The 22,319-nt window shown below is 38.3% G+C and overlaps 1 protein-coding gene and 2 pseudogenes across 5 annotated transcripts in view; all 3 read left to right on the plus strand.

Moving 5' to 3' along the window:
- SYTL5 (synaptotagmin like 5) overlaps window positions 1–16,563 on the plus strand; it is a 216,674-nt gene extending 200,111 nt beyond the window's left edge. For all 5 annotated transcript variants that reach the window (XM_039888172.1, XM_039888171.1, XM_039888173.1 and 2 more), the window contains 6 exons: window positions 415–514; window positions 2,073–2,234; window positions 10,299–10,407; window positions 11,912–12,044; window positions 15,021–15,229; window positions 16,292–16,563. In XM_039888172.1, coding sequence (XP_039744106.1) covers window positions 415–514; window positions 2,073–2,234; window positions 10,299–10,407; window positions 11,912–12,044; window positions 15,021–15,229; window positions 16,292–16,434 — 856 coding nt within the window. In that variant the 3' untranslated portion in view covers window positions 16,435–16,563. The remainder of the gene's footprint in view (window positions 1–414; window positions 515–2,072; window positions 2,235–10,298; window positions 10,408–11,911; window positions 12,045–15,020; window positions 15,230–16,291) is intronic.
- LOC120581516 (uncharacterized) lies at window positions 11,353–11,471 on the plus strand (annotated as a pseudogene).
- On the plus strand, window positions 13,206–13,324 carry LOC120581561 (uncharacterized; annotated as a pseudogene).
- Window positions 16,564–22,319: the final 5,756 nt, after the last annotated feature.

The following is a 22,319-nucleotide window of genomic DNA, read 5'->3' on the forward strand; positions in this document are numbered from 1 at the left end:
ATATATATATATATATATATATATATATATATATATACATATATATATATATCAACTGATTTAATCCTCACAACGCCATAAGTTAGATACTCTTACTATCCCAGGTTTACAGATGAGGAAACTGAGACAGAGAGAGAGGTTAGGTAAGTTCTTGAGTTCATCAAAACTAGTGAGGCATGGAGTGGCTCAACTCCAGAGCCCACACTCTTTACCACTACACTTAACTACTTTTCTCTCAGTGAGGGCCCAGAGTGATTTTTAAGGTATTCTGTTATGTAGACTATATTCTCTTTGGTTCTATCTCTTATGCTTACTGACCTATTCCCTTTACTTCTTTTATTCACTGAAGTCCCCGAGCATTTCTTGCAAAGTAGATGTTTCCCAATAATTACTTTCATCTTTTATCATCAACAGTTATGTCAAGTCATACCTTCTCCCTGACAAATCTAGAAACAGTAAGCGCAAGACCAAAATCAGAACAGGCACCAATCCAGAATTCAATGAAACACTAAAGGTAGGTAAATAGTCTCTCATAGTAACTAAGTGATACTGTTTACAACCTCATTGGTTTAAAAGTAACTACAGAGAATTTTCATGGCAAGGCTTATGTATATTTTAGAAAAGAAGAATTTGAATAAATTAATGTAATATGCTTTTCTAACAGTTTTTAGAAAAGAAAAAATGTAAACCACTCCTGTTCTGTTTATTTCTGTGCTGCTGCTGAATTTGCATCTTAAGGGGAGATGATCCAGCAAAATTACATCTGAGCGGGTACATCTTGTCAAAAAAAAATGTTTTGCCCTTGGGAAAATAGTGTTTTTTCTAGTTCCCCTTAAAGGAAGTTTATTACTTTTGACACTGATTTAGCAGGTCACTTTGTGCACACTCATTGTTCTGCTAACACAGCATGAGTATGTGCTGTTTCTTGTTATGGTTTCAGAATTTGGCTATATTTAGGAATGTGGTCAGTGAACAGTGGAAATGCAGGATTAGATTTGAGAAATATCAGAGAAAGTGGCCTAGATAAGATATGACCTAGGTCTCAATCCTAGAGAAATTATTTTTCCCCCTGGGCTTCCATATAATAACCTTTTCTCTCAGCCTGGACCAATCTAGCCTGTTAAGAAAGATCTGAGGAGACTGAAATGTATAAATTATTGCCAGTCACAGGGGAATTTATGGACCTTATGCCCAAAGTGATGGAGTCAGGAAGTTGGCGAGTGGAGGCATTTGTGGAAGCAGGAGCCAATATCAAGACAGATCAAAATGAGAATGAATGAATACAGGCAGAGGGTGAATCCAGTGGCCATAACAGGATAGCAAAGATGAGCCCATGCAGAATAGACAAACAGAGTGACATGGCAAATTCAGGAAGCAGGGAGACAAGGTTAATTATGCCAGGAATGGCAGGGACAGACATAGAAGCAAACCCAAGATGAGTCAGTTAAGTCTGAAGCATATTCCAGGTGGTAGTTGCAAAGAACATGAAGGAGGTTTGCAGGAATTTGGCATGTGGACCTGGATGACATTCTGCTGGAAAAGGAACAGCTACCCCAGCAGTATTTTCTTTCTGCTTAATCTACATATGTATCTATTCATCCCTGCATTTAGGCTGGACTTTATGAAGTTTGGTATTTGCAAGTGTCTTACTACCAATACTTTTCTGGATTTGGGAGTTCTCATGAATAAAATAAGATAGAGAGGTTGGAGAATTGACAGAATAAACCTTGATCTTATAAAGTAGATGGTAAAACAATAATAATAATTAGGCCAGTGAAACAGGTAAAGCTGGAAAGGGAACAAGCTTCAACCCCTAACACTTTTTATACAATATCTGAAGTTTACTGTGACACTCCCCCGACCCAAATAATTTATTGATATATCTTTCAGTGCTAGGTCTAACACAAAGGGAGTTAACGAACTAGAACCTCTGTTTTAGCAGAACCAAAGAAAAATAAAATTCATGTTGCTAATGCATCCGATCTGAAAGATGGCAGAAGTAAATTCCAATCTGTCTAAGAATCAGGCAAAACCTTCCATGTGGAATATGATACTGTCAATTTCATTTGCAGTATACCATCAGCCATACCCAGCTCGAAACAAGAACTCTGCAGCTCTCAGTCTGGCATTATGATCGATTTGGACGTAATAGCTTCCTTGGGGAGGTGGAGATTCCTTTTGACTCATGGAACTTTGAAAATCCAAGTGATGAGTGGTTTGTGCTTCAGCCCAAGGTAGGAAATGCTTCCAAATTAGTCATACAGTTATACAGTGAGTCAAATTATGAGCCTAATTGATGTCACAAGCCTAAAGAATCTGAAGACTTCCAGTTTTAAAGTGATAATCTGTGAGATTAGTGCAGCTAATTTTGGAATAATGTCATAAATGTAAATATTCTTTTGGAAATCATTAAGTACAGACTGTAATGCAAACCACATAATCATATGCAGTATTAATTTGACTTACTAAAAATTTATTCATCATTTGGCGGTCTCCATGGATAAAAGGAATACGTTATACGATCCTATTATAAAGAGAAAGTATTCATTTTCACATAGGCAAAAACAAATCCATAGGGCAAGATCAGTCTCAAAACATTCTCTCCATTCCTCATTCTCCACAATTCAGACATAAGCAGGAATTGTCTTGCCTGGGTTCACATGAAGAAGTGACCAGTAGCTAAAGTATCTGATTTCCTACATTCCTTTTTTTGCGATTCATAACCTAGGTCTTGAATTATAGTCAAAAAAACAATATCAGAGCTAGTTCTAGAAATCGATAATATAATATGTTCTAAACTAGAGCAAGAGTACCTTGGATTCACTTGATGCAGCTGGGGTATTTCTACATGTACGGTGACTTTTCAAGTCAAGAGTAACGTGAAAAAAAGGTCACATTTACATAACGAAACATTGTTCTTTGTATAGAGAGACAAAAACAGAAAAGACAGTGAAGATAGTGAACTCAAATCAGACTTCCTGGGTTCAATCCTGGTAGCTTCACAACTGTGTGTGTGACCTTGGGTAAATTCCTTAACTTCTCAGGCTTCGGTGTTCTCACTTGTGATATAATAATTGGACATAGCTTATAGAAATGCTGTGAGGCTTGAACACACATTCTATGTGATACTTGCAATATTAGGTCAGGCACATTGTAAGCGCTCAATAAGTGCTAGGTAATATTTATGTTACATTGCAGTCCTTTTATTGCAACTGACAGAAACTCTAGCTCATACTGCTTAAAAAGTAAAAGGAAATTATTGCTATGTAATTGATCCTGATGCTCAAATATTATTAAAGCACTGAAATCTCTTGGTCTCTCATCTCTGCGTTAGCTTCATTTTTAGACTTCATGCAGTGTTAGCTTCCCTCACTAGCTCCCGGTATGCTTCTCTTAGACACTGTATCAGCTGCAAAGCCTGTCATTCTTGTACCACACTGTCCAGGAGAGAGGAGAGTTCCTCATCCTCCAACAGTTCAACCAATGCCCTTGGCTTGGCTCTCCTAATTCTAATTAGATTATTTGCCCATCCTGAGCTAATCACCATATGGCCACGGAGGTGTGAGCTAAATTAGCTGGCTTAAGACAATCAGATCATACTCTGGTCCTGAAGGTGGTATTGCCCTAAAGGAAATCCAGGCACACTAGTATTAAAGGAATGGTGAGTGGATGCTAGACAGGGTAAAACAAAGGTCGGTAATCAACAACAACACCGATCATCATTAATAGAAGCATTGTTCACACCTAACGGTTACAACTATTGCGAGCTAAATATCATTGTCCCCATTTTATATGAGGAGTCTGAGACTCAGAAGTTAAATACAACTTTTTGATGGGGTTTTATAACTGTTGACCTCAAACATGGTGTAAATAACTCATGGAAAATCTTTAGGAGGTATTGTTGGGCTGTGGGTTAAATTGACAGTAAAATATAATAGCAATCCTTAAACATAAAATAACGGCAAGCCTATGACTAACATAAATGTGATAGAGATATGATGTACAATAATAACAAGTCCACAATAGCATAACATTCCCCTGAGATTAATTATGGAAAATATTTGGTAATTACAGCACTGTGTCCCTTGGAATTGAGTGAAAAGCCTTACCATAAAGGATAACGCTTAATATAACTTAACAGTTTCCTATTGCTCCCTTCCTTGTATTTTTAATGGGTGAGCATCATGGAATCATAGTTAGAAGATGTCCAAGACATTATATGATGCGTAACACAGATGGAGAACAAGTAACATGCATTTTAGTAATGAAATTAACTTAACCTGTCATAAACTTAACATTAAAGCACACTGGGGCTCTTTGGAGAGTTTCCAGTCAATTTCCTGGAAATGGTTGCAGGATTTGTACTGGGATAGTATCTGAGCTCTTGCAGGCATCCTCTGTGTTTAGGGACCAACAACTTTCCGAAGTAATCACCTTCACATTGCCACTGAGTGGTTTTACTTTCTATCATAAAGGAGAAGCATCTCTCTGAGCCAGGTCAAGGTAGAAAAGTTCTGATTGTGTTTAATGTCTGGAACTCAGTTGGTCCTCTGCCAGATGACCTTGGATTCCCTTCACCACGTGTGTTAGGAATTTTGCCTCCAATAGCCTCTACCTGAGACACTCTCTAGAAGCATGTCCTCAGGCTACTGTAGCTTTTTCCCATGTGGGCAGAGAGCCAGAAGTTCTTAGGAACTTCTGTACCTCCTGCCACAAGGCAACCCTTAGCCAACACCTGATGGATTAGGAATGGGGAGAGATCTGAAAGCCCAATTCCCTTACAGAGAGTGGAAAAAACTCCTAGGTGTTACACTCCAGAGCTCCCCAGCTGGATCGGGCTGATCATTGTCTGGCTCCCTCTCCTTCTCTGACCTGTTTCCCCTGGGAGCACTTCCTTCATAAGTCACTTGCATAAGAATCCTCACCTCAGAGTCAGCTTCTGGGGAACCCAACATAAATTAGTGTTTCTAATCCACGTCATCTTTCTCTGCTAAGCTTCCTTTGACACATATAGAGGAAAGGCTACAGGTTTGGACTTGCTTAGCTACCATGCCTTCCAAAAATAGGGTGGGACCCATTCTAAAACCTGCTGTGTACTGTCTCCCACTTCACCAGTGGCTCATCTTCAAGCTGAGCTGGCGTCGATTATCAGAAGTGTCACTTTATTCTCAGTTTCCTGTCTCAGTCATTTCAGTGCAGTAGTTACTTCATCAGCTACATCTATAGGATGAGCAGCCCCAGAGATCTGGTGTTTCTTGTAGATTATCCAGCTGAGGAGGTGAAGTGTGAGCTACAGGGACCAATTTCCTTAGTAATAGAGGGTCAGAATTAATAGTCCTCAAGCATTTAGAAATACGGATATTCTTCTGCAGTGGGAATACTAGAAAGACATAGTGTCTTATTGCTTATTGACTCAGTGTTAGCGACAATACCTTGACACCTATCTTTGTTTTTGCTAGGTCTTACAGCACTAAGCCAGTCAGAAGGCTGATTCAGGTAGAGAAAACTCAAGATGCCAAATATACTGTAAAATCATTTCACGGTATAACTTCCATTTTATTGCAGAACATGGATGTGCTTAGTAGCTATAAGTCATTATCTTTGTGAAAGGCATGTTAAGTATTTAGACGAAAGGGATTTGTTAGTATGAATTCTCTTTCATGTGTTCCCAGAGGGTGCTATTATAAAAAGGACCTTTGAAAATGAACAGTAAGCTTAAGTGGTTTTCCAAGGAAACCTCTTCTGTTCTGCCTTCAGGCGGAGAGTAAATATAAGTTATTGTGGAATTATCACCTAGCTAAAAGGCTCTATGTTGGGTACTTTTGGCTGACTTTTGTATGTAAATTATTATCCCATCTTAGACCTGTAAATGCACTGGGAACTCTGCTTCCTACTCTGATGGAAAGTGGATCTCTCTCTCTCTCTCTCTTCAAAAAGTAGAAGATAATGGGAATTATCTGATTATGCCATTCCTCTGCTCTGTCAGATACCCTCAGGGGTTTCCTACTGCTTTTGGATGTGATTTGAATAAATCCTAATCCTCACCCTGGAACTCAGTGCTCCCTTTATATGGCCCAGCTTTCTGTAGCAGAGGACGATGTCAGAGCTCTTCCCATATCCCCATTTTCATACATATATGGCTGTCCACCACTTTCACTCTCACTAGCCAACACCTGACAATCTTTGTAAGAGAGGAGTCCTCAGGCCTCCTGCAGCTGTCTTGGTCTGTGGGCATAGAAAGCCAGAATAGCTTGGGTATGTAAGTCTCCTGGGAGTTGAGGGCAGAAAGAGCATAAACGCTCTCACTCCCTTGCCCGTGATGGGGCCAGCTCTGAGGTGTGATCTCTCTTGTCTCCAGAGCTCTGCTGTGGGACCGAGCCAAGTTACTCTCCTTGAAACTTTGCCTGGTATCACAACTTTGTGAAGCCTCTCTTCTCTTTGTGGTCTCACTTCCCCACTACCCATCCTATTAAAACACTATAACATAAATTCAGAGGAGACACCTTATTTCTATTTTCTGTGCTGCGACCTCCCTGTACACACACCTCTAACCACACCTGACTTCCTACCATTTCTTATATACATTCTACAGTCCCCACTGTACTTTGCTCATACTGCCTTCTTAACTCAGACTAACCTTCTTCCCATTCCATCTGGTATCATTTCTCCCATCATTTAAGGACCAAACGAGGGCCACCTCTTTATCCCAATCTGGATTACTCTCTCTCTTGCCACAGTAGTTTTCTTTGTAGTTGAATTGGAATATCTGTCAGTATTCGTTTGACATTGAACTTACACAGTAGAAGCCCAAAAGAAGACTCAGCAATCAACATCAATAGTTGATCAGTTAATAAAGTACAGAAATCATACACATACCCCCAATGCATTTCTTAAACATTTATTTTAACTCAAAACAAACAAATGTGCATTTATTTTCAAGTCTTCTAAAATAGGGATAATTCATTTTATCTCAGTATGATTTCAGTGATTAAAATTCTGTCATATCTTCCTGGCATATTCTACCCCTAATGCATCATCATCAACAGTTTCTAGTTTGAGTTTCTCTAAAGGGAAACAAGAATTTAAGAATACTTTCAAAGTAAACCAAGTATAAAATATCTCTCAATATTCATGATTTTTTTCCAGTCTTTTATAGCCTCAAGCCCAAATATAATCCAATAGCAAATTTATTTTCAAATCTTTATCTCTTCTATAGTATTTAACTTAATTTTTATAGCAATAGCTATCTTTTTGTACTTATGCAATATTAAATTATGTAATTAGAGCCACAAAGATGCCTGGCGTAAAGAGCTTGGGAGACTAATGCTGACTTTTGGTGAGCATGCAGTTCAACTGATGGGAGCAGACATACATGGTCTTTGTGGTGAGGATCCTGCTCCTCACTGAGAATGGAGAGCATTAATTAATCTGATGAATCAGTTAAATAACGGCAATTTAATAGAGCTTCTACAGCATATATGTCTTCTGGATAGACTGAGCACTCATTGAAAACAAGGTCTGTGTCTATGTTCCCACAGCACTTGGCAAGATGCCTTAAAAAGCATTACTACAGGAAACCATTCTGTATGGTTGAATTGAATTGAATTCTGCTACTTTTATCTGAGCAGGAGTTGGCCGAATAATGTAAACTGATGGTAGGCAAGGAGAGGATGCTGCTTTGGAATTTCCTTTCAAGAATATTAAAAATACCCCAGAATATTAGATCTACGTGCAGGGTATATGATGACTCTCTCCTTTGTCTTTCTTGTGTATGTGATTATGATGCTATAAAACTTCATGTTTATAGTTTTCTACTTCCCCAAGATTTGAAAACTATATTTATATAACGCCACCAGTATATTTTAAGTTAAATTAAAAACCAGTGAATAAATCCCAACAATGCATGTTTTGATCCCTACACCATATATTAGTATATGACACCTGCACATTATCACTTTTTCCTACCCAAAAATCTCAGCCAAAAGCAAATGGAGCCTGTTGTATAGAACTACCAGTTGTATAAAAAAACTACCCTAAACCTTAGTGCCTTAAAACAAAAATTTATAATTCTATGGGATAATTGGGCTCAGCTACATGGTTCACATTTAAGGTCTCTCATATGGTTGCTGCCAGATGGTAGAGTGAGGCTGAATTCATCTGAAGGTTTGACCGGGCTGGTCGTTCAAGTTGATTGTCTCACACTTGATGTTTGTTGCCAGTTGGGAACTCATACCTGCCAACTGGAGCCACCTACATGTGGCTTGGGCCCTATATCATGGGTTCTCAGAGGGAGCATCTCAGGACTATCCATTCCAGGAGAGAAAGTAGAAGCTGTTAATCTTAAGGCCTGGGCCCAGAAACTGGCACATTAACACTTCTGCCATAGTCTACCAGTCAAAGCAATCACGGAACCCACTCAGATCCAAAGAGAGAAGACAAACGCTCATTGGCTATATCAAAAAAAGTAGTGACTTCTTTAATCACAGTACCCATTTATAACATTCACTGAAACTTCAAAACAATAAGAAAAGTCCTTTTCACAAGGCTCTTGATCTAAAATAATCAGATTAAATATTGGATGGATAGTCTATTTCACCATCTAACTCATTTTTACCCCTGGTAAGATGGTTGAATAAAACAATACTTCAAATGTTTTTTCTACCCTTCCTAATAAGTTTTACCGCCACCAGGATGAAAGAAAACCAGGCAAGGATTTCTTTTCTTTGCTATGGTCTCAGTCTTTTTTTGCTGAGGCTTGAACAGCTTCTGGCTTTGCTGTGAGTTTTGGGGTTTCTGAATTCTTCCAATCTGCTCTCTCTCAAAAGAGAGCAGTTCTCAACCCTTGACTCAGTGCTCAAGAATCAGATGTCTGAAGAAAAATACTTGAGAAAGTGCATTACTTTTTTTACACTATTTATGAAAAATTAAAGTTCAGATGACTCGATGGCAGTTGGGAGACCTACAAAATAGAGGCTCTGGAGTCGCATTTAATTTTTTAATTTAAACTTTTGAGATACTCATGGATCTATATGAAGTTGTAATAAATAATACAAAGAGATCCTATATACTCATTACCCGGTTTCTGTCAATGATAATATCTTGCAAAACTAGTACAGTATCACAGTCAAGCTATTGACATTGAGATAATCTACCAGTTTTATTCAGATTTCTTCAGTTTTCATTTGTGTATGTATTTAATTCTATGTAATTTAATCACATGTGTAGCTTTGTGAAATCACCACCACAGCCAAGATACAGAACAGTTCTATTACTACAAAGATTCCTCATGTTCTTTTATAACCACGCCCACTCGCATCCTGTCATGCCCATCTCTAACTCCTAGCAACCACTAATTCGTTTTTCATATCTATTATTTTGTCATTTTAAGAATGCCATATAAATGGACTTGTATAGAATATATCCTTTTGAAACTAGCTTTGTTTTTTTCCACTCAGCATAATTCTCTTGAGCTTCATCCAAGCTATTGCATATATCAATAGTCATTCTTTTTCATTGCTGAGTAGTATTCTTTGGTATGGCATGTTGAAGGACTTCTAGGTTATTTCCAGTTTTTTACTGTTACAAATAAAGATGATACGAATATTTGTGTACAGATTTTTGTGTAGATATAATCTTTCATTTCTCTAGGATAAATGCCCAAGAGTGCAATTGCTAGGTTGTATGGCAGTTGTATGTTTAGTCTTATGAGAAACTGCCAAACTGTTTTCCAGAGTGACTACAGCATTTTACATTTACATTTTACGTTTCCAACAACAATGTTAGAATGAACCAGTTTTTCCACAATGAATTTTAATGATGTGAATTCCCAGTATAGTTTTTAATATTGGTGGCTTGCAACCCAGTGTGAATCAAGCATTACTGCCAACTTCGCCCTTGGTCACTTAGGAAAGCCTTGAGACATCAAGGACAGATAGGAAGAAGTATCTTGTGGCACTATTTTCAGTGGCGTTTTATTCCTGCCTCATTCTCCAAACTATATGTATGTTTGTTGATGGTTCAGTTCTCAGTGCATCACAGGCACACAAATGTGTATTACACATCTCCTCTCAAATTCCTTTTACTCTGATGTTAAATGTTATATGCAAGTGCTTCCGTGGGATTTTCCAGCCTCTGTTTTCTCATACTTAAGACATCTCTTAAACCAATAAGTGCTATTATAGTTGAATTAGAATGGATTGTCACATTTAAGCCACCAAGTAAATACTGTACAAACATGGGCTACAAAATAACAAAACAAGCATTCTCCTTTTTCTTTTGACCTGCCTCCCCTTGGCCAGGTGGAACTTTCTGCTGACATTGGCCTTCAGTACAAAGGAGAGCTGACAGTTGTTTTACGTTATATTCTCCCAGAGGAGAACCTGATGCTTCCGCTAGGACAACTTCAAGGTAGAGTAAAAAACCAATGACTTTGATCAAGGACATTCTTTTTTTAGAAGCTTGTGATGAAGGATCAGGAATTGCTTGGACTATGTTACTTTTGCATTACACAGATGAAATAAATGTAAAAGATCTTTTACTGTCACTGTCTTTTGAGGAGAATCGAGAAATAGATACTATATGTGAGAAAGGGTGTGGGATTCTTGCAAGGAAAGGACAAAGTTCATACTTAGAAACCAGCCTTAATGGTAAGATTTATTTCCTGGAAGTCTCAGAGATACAGGATCTTCCCCAGGGTGGAGTGGGGGCTAAGGAGGGACAGTCTGGAAAGTGCAGGTATAGATAGCTGCCATATGGATTTATGACATTCACAGCTACTCAGAGAGTCTTGAGGAGGAAATTGACCTAGAACACAGAGTATAAAGGGAAAATCCAGATGGAGACAACTTTTAAATCTCTCTTGACCTTCTCCTTCCATCAACTCCTATAGGCAGTCTTTTCTATTCTCCCATTCACTATCACCTTCTTCAGTGTGACCCTGTGCAAGTAACTTACTATCTCTTGGCCTCAGTTTCCTTACTTCCTAAAAATATTGTAAGGATTAAATAAGTTCATTCATGTTAAGTGCTTAAAATCATGCTAAATAAAGGTGGTGGTTATTATTCATGTTTGAACATATTTCATTATAATAAAAATGTAATGTGGGAAGAGTTTTCTCTCAAAAATGTAATTTTGCCTGGGCTATAGTCTTTAGAGCTGGCCTTGAATGGAGTTGACAATTTAGAAGACTAAAATATCAAAGAAGGGAGTTAAAGAATTTTCTCTTTTGGAGTCTTGGTGCTTATATGTGACTTTCATTGTAGCTACTTCCCAATGAGGGCAGGAATGTGGCCCAAGAAGCTTATGAGGTCTTTTCAATTTTATTCCTTTATACCCTGTAAAAAGATATACCTTATCTACAGCCATACCACCCTGAACAAGCCCGATCCTATCTGATCTCCGAAGCTAAGCAGTGTTGGGCCTGGTTAGTACTTGAATGGGAGACCACCTAGGAAGACCAGGTGCTGTAGGCGTAAAAAATAAAAAAATAAAGGATTGTAAGCTGACAAGGTCCTTACAATCCGTGAGGTCAACCAAGGGTTGGCTCACCCAAAAAAAAAAAAAAAAAAAAAAAAAAGCTATACCTTATAAGGGAGTTTTTAAAATTTAAAATTTATTTGTTCATATTTTTTCAACAAATATAAATGAAAGACCTACCCAGAAGGAATCCAATGGGATAAAAAAAATATTTAAATCAATACATGGAAAAGTATATAATAAATAATATGAAGACCTGATTCAATCAGCAAATGAAAGAATCTTTATAGATTTTCTTTGTAAATTTTGAAATGGAACCCATGATCAATCTCTCTTCTCTCCTCTTCTCTTCCCTCTTCTTCCTCCTCCTTCCCCTCTCCCCCTTTTCACCTCATTATTTCTTCTTCCCTCTCTTTCATTTTGATGGCTTAAGCAGGAAAGAAGACCATTAAAAGAGGAAAGAAGGAGTCGCCTCTAATTTCTGGAGGAATACTAGAAGTATTCATCAAAGAGGCAAAGAATTTGACAGCAGTGAAGTCAGGAGGCACTTCTGATAGCTTTGTGAAGGGGTAATTTTTTTAAAATTCATTTTAGATCATTCTTAATGAGAGATTAAAGAATCTGTGATCCACGAGGCAGTGGTAGCAGTGAAGCTTCAATGCTCTTCTTATTCAAAATGTACTCGGAAAGAGCTACCCTTGAATGCTGGCTCTTCCATCTAAAACAACGAGTACAGAGGGAACTGTTTGTTCTAGCCCTCAGGCTGCTTCCAGCATATTTCAGGATTTCTCACCACTCTTACCTTCAAGATGGCAAATTTTCCTGTGCGATTCATTTCTTGAAGGAGGAAAAGTATTATTTTTCTACATGTAATATACTTTTTTTTTTACATGTAATATACTTTTATTGTGCTTTATTATCATTTGGTGCTGACAATACACAACAACAACAAAAATATTGGATCCTTGGCATTTTGCTGTCCTGGGGGAAATAGGAAAAAGTGGAGAAGTCAGAGCATTCTTCCTGGAGATATCCACTGGCGAGTGCTTTGGGGAGGGTCTGGGAATTTGTGCCCGCTTTGTTTCTTGAGGGAATATAGCCCTTTAAATGGACATATTTACCCATTCTAGGCAACCCCAAAACAAATGTCTCTTGATTTCTATTTGAGATTTTTCTCCTATAATTAGAAGAACTAGAACTTGAGAGATATTTTTCATTCTTTCAAGCAAACACATAAATGCACACATGTACCAAGCTGAGTGTTGTGGTTTCAGAAATTAGACATGGCCCTTGCTCTCATGAAGTGCCATAAAACACATGAGGGCAAACAGATTCCCATGAGGTTAATTCTTTGAGTCAGATGACAGTTTCATTCCTCTCTTCAATCCTTCTTAGAAAAATGTAATTTTCCCTACAAGGAAATGAGTCAAGCCTTTACCCTCACATGTTCTAACTTTGATAAGGCCTTTAATAAGGAGAAGCAGATGTCTCGGGCTTCCCCAATGGCGAGTGTGTGTGCCTGAATCCTGGTCTATCTGTCCTTCATTCTTTCTCATAGTAATGAGATGCGTTATTTGGATTATGCCATTGCAGTCTGCCTCACCAGCCCCACCATCCAGATCAGGCCTCTTCCTGCTCACTGTTTGGTGGGATGAAGGGTTCCTTGCCTATGGTTCATTGTGGCCTTGTAGGGGTTTTCACTTTATTATGTTTAAAATTTATGAAGCAGTGTCTACAGCCATGCTACCCTGAACAAGCCTGATTCCATCTGATCTTGGAAGCTAAGCAGGGGCGGGCCTGGTTAGTATTTGGATGGGAGACCACCTAGGAAAACCAGGTGCTGTAGGCTTAAAAAATAAAACAAAAATAAGGGATTGTAAGCTGACAAAGGTCCTTGCAATCTGTGAGGTCAACCAAGGGTTACCTCGCCTAAAAAATAAATTAAAAAAAGTAATAAAATGTATGAAGCAGAGATTATAAAGGATGGTATCTATAAATTTTTTAAATGCCAGTAACTTTCAGGTAAATTCTCTCCTTAGTTACACATCGAGCTGATTTTAAAGGGACTTCAGATTTTTTTTTTTAAAGAGCATGAGAGAACAAGAATAGATCTTTCTATAAAGCTTAATATTATAAAATATATCAGTTAATATTAGCTCTGTCTATGAGCCAGCATAACAGTGGCTTAAAGACAAAAGTTTTTTTTCTCATGCATGTAAACAAAGACTAAAGGTAAGGTATCTAGGGCAGATATGGAAGCATCATGATAATCAGGGACCCAGGTTTCTTCTGTCTTATTGTGGTGTCCACCTCACGGTCCAAGATAACTGTTTCATCTGTCCCATCCAAATTCCATCTGGCAATACACTTTCGAGAATTTTCATACAAGACTATTTCTTATATCCAGAACTTAATCACATGACTATACTACTGCAAGGGAGACTGGGAATATAGTCTTTATTCTGGGCAATTTTGTGCCTACTAAAAATAATGAGGATATTTTTAGAAAAGTATAAGGAGAGAATGAATATTGGGAGAAAGTCATCTCTGCTTGGTATATGAAATGAAATCGCAAGTGTTGTATTTTTTTTTTATTGTAAGGCCATTTGTTTTTGACATTTTTCATGTTTGTTTAATGAACTAATGATACCCATATGTCTTCTTCCTTAAAGCCTGTACCCTGGTTCATTAGGTACGTAGAGCCTCATTCTCTACTATGGTCAAAAACATTATTTTTGACCATGGTAGAGAAGGCCTGGAGTGCAGGTGTTTTATTTGAGAAGAGATTCCAGGAAGCACCAGTGAGAGAGTAGAGAAAATAAGACAGGGAATGGAGGGAAGCTGATAAAAATATATTAATAGACACGTTACTACTGTGGGCAATTGAGGCTCAGTTGCACTGGAGAAGCAACAAAGAAGGAACTCACTCTGTGGAAAGTACCTTAGGATTGTCCCTTCAAGGGACAGGGAAGCTGTGGGATTTATCTATCAACTTTTAAAACCGATTGGTTGAAGGTTGCTCCTAGGAACATTAAATCCCCAGTAATCCCAGAATTCCCTGCATGTAAGTTGAGTAAGCTCACACAGCACCAGAGGAAAGTCCTTACCTAGAGACATGGGCACTTGAGGTGAGAAGCTATTAGCATACCAAGAACTGCTCATCCTGGCTTCAAGTCAAACTAGAGGTTGGGCAAAGATGATAGGAGACAGGATATTATATTGTGTCCACCACAGGAGGTGTTTTCATTTCAAGATGAGGAAAGGACCAAAATAGGATCAGAAAAGAGAGTTTGGTCATTTTACTGTTGCCCCACTTAAAAGAAATAACAAACCATCTCACTAAAATAAATCCAGAGTTAAGCACATAAAAATGTGGGATAGAAAATTGAATACCTCTCTCTCTCTCTCTCTCTCTCTCTCTCTCTCTCTCTCTCACACACACACACACACACCCCCAAGAATTATGGGAAATTGAAATAACTACTCAAGGATGTCATTTTCTGCCTACTATCTCACTGATGGCTTGATTGCATTTTCTCCTGCAGCTACCTGCTCCCTGATGATAGCAAAGCCACCAAACACAAAACTCTGGTAATAAAAAAGAGTGTTAATCCTCAGTGGAATCATACTTTCATGTTCAGTGGTCTGCATCCCCAGGATATAAAGAATGTTTGCCTAGAACTTACTGTTTGGGACAAGGAGGCCTTTTCCAGCAACATCTTTCTGGGAGGAGTTCGTTTGAATTCCGGAAGCGGTGAGGGACTTGGGGACCCTGATATGGTCTGTGACTGGGCATGGGGCAGGGGAGCGGTTCCTGCAGGTGTGATATGTAGTAGGTGTATGTATAGTTTCAGCTTAGCTGTCTCCTGCAATTTCCACAGATTTTCCATGTCTTTAGCCAAAGATCTTTTCATTTTTAAAATAAAATACTACTACATAACTTTGTATCCTTCAATTAGAAGTTTGGGATGGATAGTGTTTACATTCATTCTCTTCATAAAATATCATTTACACTTTAGTCTAAGTGAATTTCTGCTGCTTTCTTGGGCCTTGTATCAGGTTTCGCTAAGACAACAAAGGCTTGTAGGGGAGAGGACTTCCAAGACCAACTTTACTTTATCCTTTTCTCATTTCTATCCAGCAGTTGCAGCCATTACTCACACTAGTTGTTTGAAAGGAAATAATTTTTTCCCTAAAAAAATAACATCTAATGTTGTTCAAACAGGCCATGGAAGCACACCACTGGTGCCTGAAGGACACAACTATAACAGGAGGAATTGGGGGAAAAATTATAGTAGAGCAGCACATACAGCCCCTGAAATTCTCATTATCCCATAGCTTAGGCCAGACATAGATGGTCTGCATGCACCATGGTCAACAGTCCTGTTGAGAATGACTCACCCCTATGGTGCTCCACTTATTTATAGATTAAGGAGGGCCAAAAATATCTATACCACTAAAATGAAAGCTTCCTTGTCAGAGAAGTGGCCTTCTTAGAAAGGGAGAGCCTCAGAGCCCAGTTCAGCCTGTTCTGTCATGTTAGCTCTGTCCAGATGAGCCAGCTCTCTGCTACACTACCAAAGTAGTGAAGAAATGAGCCACTATGGCCATCCTGATTGTTTCTCATCATTTAGGCAGAAGAGAGTAGTGCAGGCAAAAATGCATTCCATTCTAACACCACTCAGTAGGTATGATAAATGAGAACAAGGGAGTAAAGAGCTCTCTGGTCAAAAGGCCCCTTCAGAGGTTAATAGGTCTTCCAGAAGACCAAAACATTTCATCTGTGAAGTATAATGCTCCCCGTTCCCTTCTTTAGGTGTGAGCCATGGGAAGAACGTGGATTGGATGGACTCTCAGGGAGAAGAGCAACGCCTTTGGCAGAAGATGGCCGACAATCCTGGGACTCCCATAGAGGGTATACTCATGCTTCGTTCCAGCATGGGGAAGCGTCGGCTCTGAAGGTACCATTCTTCAAAATGAGGCCTCCAAGGACCATCTGGCTGCCATTTCCTACTAGTAGCAGGCATAGGATCTGGGATTTCTCTTCCCTGTCATTTCTCATTTGAGGGTATTGGGACATGAGGAGAGAGATATCAGTGTGATGAACATTGACGAGTGTCTAAAAAAGCACGTACTTCTATATGTCCATGGGCCAGGGCCTTCAAGATTGGATGATAGAAAGTGTACTACACTGTCCTGCCAAAAAAACAAGCTGTGCAATTATTCATAGGCTTTGTACTATATGAGAGAAGGCACAAGCTTATTTGACACTATAGTTGAGATTGGGAGTCCTCAAACTTTTTCTAGTTATGAGTTACTTTAGGTTTCCTCAAATGGTTTGAGGGAAAGGGGGGCCACTCAGGATACAGAGCACTTTAAGAGTAACTAGAAGGGATTGGATACCTTTTTCTCACCCTGGGAATCCCCACAATCTGAAAAAGGCATTGTAGGAATGGTTGTTGGGGCAAGGAGGTGGCCCTGTTATTATAGCAATCTTGTGGCTTAGCCAGGTAAATTTCCAAGATGAAATGACAAGTTTTTTTTTTCCTGTGGTGACTATATAATTTATAATCTAAATCAGCCCACTTTTCAGAGCGAAGGGAGCCAAATCATCATACCAGAACAATAGATGTAAACCAGGATTAATCTGGGGAAATCGGGATATCGGGTCACCTAGTTATGACCTAGCTGTTATGTCTGTTGTAAACATGTATTTTATAAAATATTCTAAGCCATTAACAAAGAGGGAGTAAGAAATAATGTACATTTTGAGCCCTGCTTGTGTCATGTCTACTGATACTCCATTGGTCAAAAGAAGTTACATGGCCAAGCCCAAAATCAAGAGGCAGGGACATATACTCTGCTCACAGTGAAACCAATGCAAGAGTGAGATTATAGGAAAGGATGAAGAATCATGGCCAATAGTTCAATCTACCAATTCCATCTGTCACTTGGAATTCCAGATGCTTTAGCCACCAAATTTAGATGTGAAGGTAGTTAAAGCTGAAGGGGGCCTCAAATCTGATTCCTTATTTTGCATATTCCAGATCTGAACCCAGAGAGCTGAAATGACTTGCCCAAGATCTTATATAAGCTGTGACTATATCTGGACTTAAATCTAAGGTGTGATGCCTAGGCTAGTGTTCTTTCCACTGTACTCCTTGACGTGATCTTATGTTTATCAGGGTGGACAGGAGGACATATATAAAGGAAGGTAGAGCAGAGTCTGAATATTTAAGTATGAACATACCTGACCTAGTCTTCTTTTGGAGTCATCTTGTAGCCCCTCAGCTCATTTTTTTCACTTGAATTCATATAAAATCCTTAAAAGGATAGGAATGATTTTAGTAGCGGGAAAGTTAGAATCATCTTCAGGTGTATTCTAACTTATTGTTTCATATTTTAAATTTCTTCTTGAATTTTGAGTATATATTTAAGAGTATATTTAGCATTACTCTTAGTAAGAGAATAAGCAATCCATTTTCAATATTATAAAAAAAAATAGGCTACCTAATTCTAGAAAATTGAAATTAGTGGTCTAGTGTAGCTTAAAAAAAAAAAAACTACTCACACCCATATTCATACATCGCTCTTCTTAAAAACATAAAACAAAATATGTAAGATCATCACTACTTTCTATTTTGGAAAAATAAATTGTCTTCAGACCTGATGATGTGCCTCATCCTATCTTCAATGACATTTTCAGGGAAGGTGAGAGGGGTGATGGTGAAGTCTGGGGACATCTCTAAAGTAGACAGAATGAAATGGGTTTATTCACTAATAACAAAAGTAGCATAGAAATAAATATCAAAATTTACAACTTGAACTCACGACGAACATGAATTTTATGTGTTCAGATCTTTGCTACATTTAGAGCAATTCTCTGTATCATGGTTTCATAAAATCCAACATCTGATAACTGGTTATTTCCATGATGCAAAACCCAGGTATGCAGAAGTCCATCAGAAACCTGTTGTGTTGCTTTCAGAAATAAAAGGTAAATTGATCTTTAGGTCACTTTTTTACTAAGGATAGTGTATAAGTAAAAAGAATATTTTTAAATATAGATAATACATGTGAATGTCATAAAATTCAAATAGTTCAAAGTCATGAAAAGTAAGTCTGTCTTTCTCTCCTTCCATATCATAATATATTGACAGCCTCATTCTTTTTTTATGGCTACAGGCTATTACATCATAGAGATATATCAAATTTAGCAAGCCCTATCAAATGCCACATTAAATATAATTAAGCTATGTTTGGATTTTCTAAGCAGTCTTTTTATTTTTTCAAAAATAAGCACTGAAATTCAAAATGAGATACACACACATATACACAGCAATTTCATTCACTTTGAGGTATTTATCCTAGAGGTAGATACATATGTAAGAAGTGAGTATATACAAGGGTTATTATTGCAGAATATTGGAAACAACCCAGGAGCCCATCAGTAGAGGCCATCAGTAATATCATATTATATCTGCCTAATTTTTCTGTGTCATTAGTTGCTCCTTCTCCTTCTTTGTTAATGATTGCTAAATGTTAAACATTGGATTCTTCAATGCTCGTTTTTTGTTTTTGTTTTTTTTTTTCACCTCACTTTCTACACCCTCACAGGCATTATTATGTAGTGCACTCTCATGGTTTTATGACCACTTATATGCTTATCACTTCAAACTCACATCTCCAACCTAGACCCCTCCTCTCAGCCCCAGACCCAGATCCAACTGCCTATAGGACATCTCTATCAAGATAGCTCATGTTTTCAACATGCTCAAAATTGATCTCTTCATTCCACTGTCTCTATTGTACCCATGTCTTTCTGCTCCAGGACATCCTGACTCAGTACCTGATACCTACTTGGTTATACTAACTAGGTTATACTATACTAACCGTCATCTACTTGGTTATACTAACTAGGCATGGTTATACTAACTAGGTACTGGGTACCGATCTTTGATTTATGCCTTTCCCTTACCCTGAGGCAAAATCAATCAGGAAACCATACTGATTCTACCTCTTTAATACTTCAGAAACCTGTCCAATTCTCGTCATTTCCATGCCACTACCCTAGTCCAAGCCACCATCATCTCTCTCTATGATTGTTACAAGTCTCCAGTTACCATCTATGCAGCCATTCTTGCCCTCTGTCAAGCCATTCTTCATGCTATGGACAGATTTTCCCACCATGTTATTTTTAAATGTTCAAACGTACAGAAAAGTTGAAATGATTTTATAGTAAACACCCTTATACCCACCACCTAAATTCAGCTTCTGCCATTAGCAATACTTGCTTATCATTATCCATCTATCCATCCCCAGAGTGATCTTTTTTTAAAAAATGTAAATCTGTTCATGCTTTAAAATCCTCCATGACTTTTCATTGACCTGAGAATAAAATCCAAATTCTTGCTCATAGCCTGCAGGCCCTGCATAAGATGGTTGCTGCCTCCTCTCCAGCTTGTCCCAGGCCATGCCTCCCCTTCCCTTCAGTCACACAGTGCATTTTTATGCTTCTCAATTGTGCCAGGTTCTATCCCATCTCATGGCCTTTGCAAGGAATCTTCTTGCTCCTTTTCCTCATCAGTCTGATTTCCATTAATCATCCAGGTCTTAAATGTTACCTGCTCAGGGAAACCTCCACTGATTGCCTGCTGCCTGAATAGGTCACAGCAGCCTGTCTCTACTTCCCCTTCACTACACACATCACAATTATAATCAATTATTCATGTAACAAGTCCTTTAATGCCTGTGTCAGTTCCCTCTCCTCCATACATCCCTAGAATATAAGATTCATAAGGGCAGAGACAATATTTCTATTTTTCACAGCTCTATCCCCTATGCTTAGTTCAAAGTGGGTAATTAAGAAAAAAAAACATTGGCAGAATAAGTGGAAATGAAAAAAAAAAAGTAACATCATAGAATAGCAGACCAGTTGGCATCTTTAGAGAGAGAGATCACTTTTTTTTAACTTCCAATCAACAGATAAGGAAACTGGGGCCCACACAGACCAAGAAAAATCTCTGAATATGCTTACTGATTGGTCTTTCAAAAGCAACCTTTCTACAAGTACTGTAGTTATATACAACCCTAGACAGTTCATTCCAGCCTGTCTCAGCACAGATAAAAGCACCAAGTGTGCTCTCCAGGCCAGCATATCAGCTTCTCAGAAGAAGAGACCACGGTCTTGCCTGGAGCATCCTGTTCCTTCTTTGAAGATCTCAGCCTTCCACTTTCCCTCAGTTGAATCAGATAAGTTGTAAAGGGACATGGGCGAGCTTAAAAGCCTGACATCCATTTAGTTTGTAAATAGTGCCTGCAGGACACATGGAAGTTTCAGTTTATCAGCTCTCATTTCACTATGTCGTTACTGTCACTGGGATCATAAAGATGTAGATATTTTAGGTCACAAAAACAAAGATATTTTGATGGGACTTCATAATCTTGGCCTCCTTTTCCTTAAGAAACTTACACAGATATATGACCAATGATCATTAAGTGCTTATGTAACTAGTGAATGAATTGAGCCCACCTGATTCACAGTGGTATTAGTCTCATCAACACTTGCTACCCCAAGGTTTATATTTGGCGGGGGAGGAGAAAGTCGTGGAAGTAATAAGGGCAAACTCCACTTTTAGAAGCAAAGTGGATCAAAATATCAAGTCCCAGAAGTACCTCAGAGTGAAAACCTATGGCATTTTGGACCTGGGATCTATGTTTTTCCTTCTATGTAGATATTTCACATTAACTCAGCATTGCCTTTAGAAGTTGGCAGAAGGGGTTTTCTTCCTACAATGGTGTCATTTATGGCCTCTGAAATTAAAGAAATAGAAGAAGGAAGTCTACACAGGCAAAACTATAACAATTGGATTTGGCAAGATTTGAACAGTAGCCATGGAAATTGGGCCACATCAATGATTTTAAAGGATTATCTGAATCATCTGGAGGGTAAATTTAATACATTGATTCCAGACCATTACTCTAAACCAACTGAACAAGAAATCTCCATCATTTTTTATAAAGCTTTTCGGATGATTCTAATCCAAGTGGATAAAACTGGATCATAGTTTGAGAAAACTGCATTAGAGAACAAATTATCTTGACTATGTAATTTGGACTAACTCTTTGTCATGATGGAAGATTGGATTTGGCTAACATGGACATTACTAATTGCAAGACAACCATGGTGAGATGGAAGGAGGCTAACCTTGGACTCCGATGACATTAGGCCAAGTCTTCACTGCTTTACCAACCACGTGACCTTAGTTAACTGAATTATTCAATCTAGGCCTTCATCTATTTGTCTATAAAATAAGAATAATCAGTCTACCTTAGAGTAATTGAAGATATCAAATGTAACATATAAATATGCTTTGTAAAGTTTGACCCACCTGTGGAAAAAAAAATTATTGGTGAGCTAATTATAGCACTCTGTGGTTTATAAACTCTTAGGCCCCCTCTTTTCCTGGATGCTTGGTTAGAGGTTAAGCATTCAATATACAAGAAGTGGTCTCCAGTGTACAGCAAAAATTTAAAAAACAACAACAACACTTATTTTTGGGCTATGTTAAGCCATTATGGGTGTTAATCATTTATTTGTTTTTAGGGTGCTATTTATTTATTTATTTGAAGTAGGAATTTCCTACTTCATCCAATTAGATAATAAATATATAAAAAGCAATTAGTTTTACAGAGAGAAAAACTGTGGTCAGTTTTTTGTTAATAGTACTGTGCAACCTGCAAGCAAACCATCTTCCTTCCCTTTCCCTTAACACCTCTTCCAGTGTAATGTAAATCTGTTTTTATGACCCCATGTTAGGGAGAAAACCAAACCTGCTTTCCTC

The sequence above is a fragment of the Pteropus medius genome, unplaced genomic scaffold, assembly GCF_902729225.1.
Source record: "Pteropus medius unplaced genomic scaffold, Ma_sr-lr_union100, whole genome shotgun sequence".
In the NCBI taxonomy this organism is placed as follows: domain Eukaryota; kingdom Metazoa; phylum Chordata; class Mammalia; order Chiroptera; family Pteropodidae; genus Pteropus; species Pteropus medius.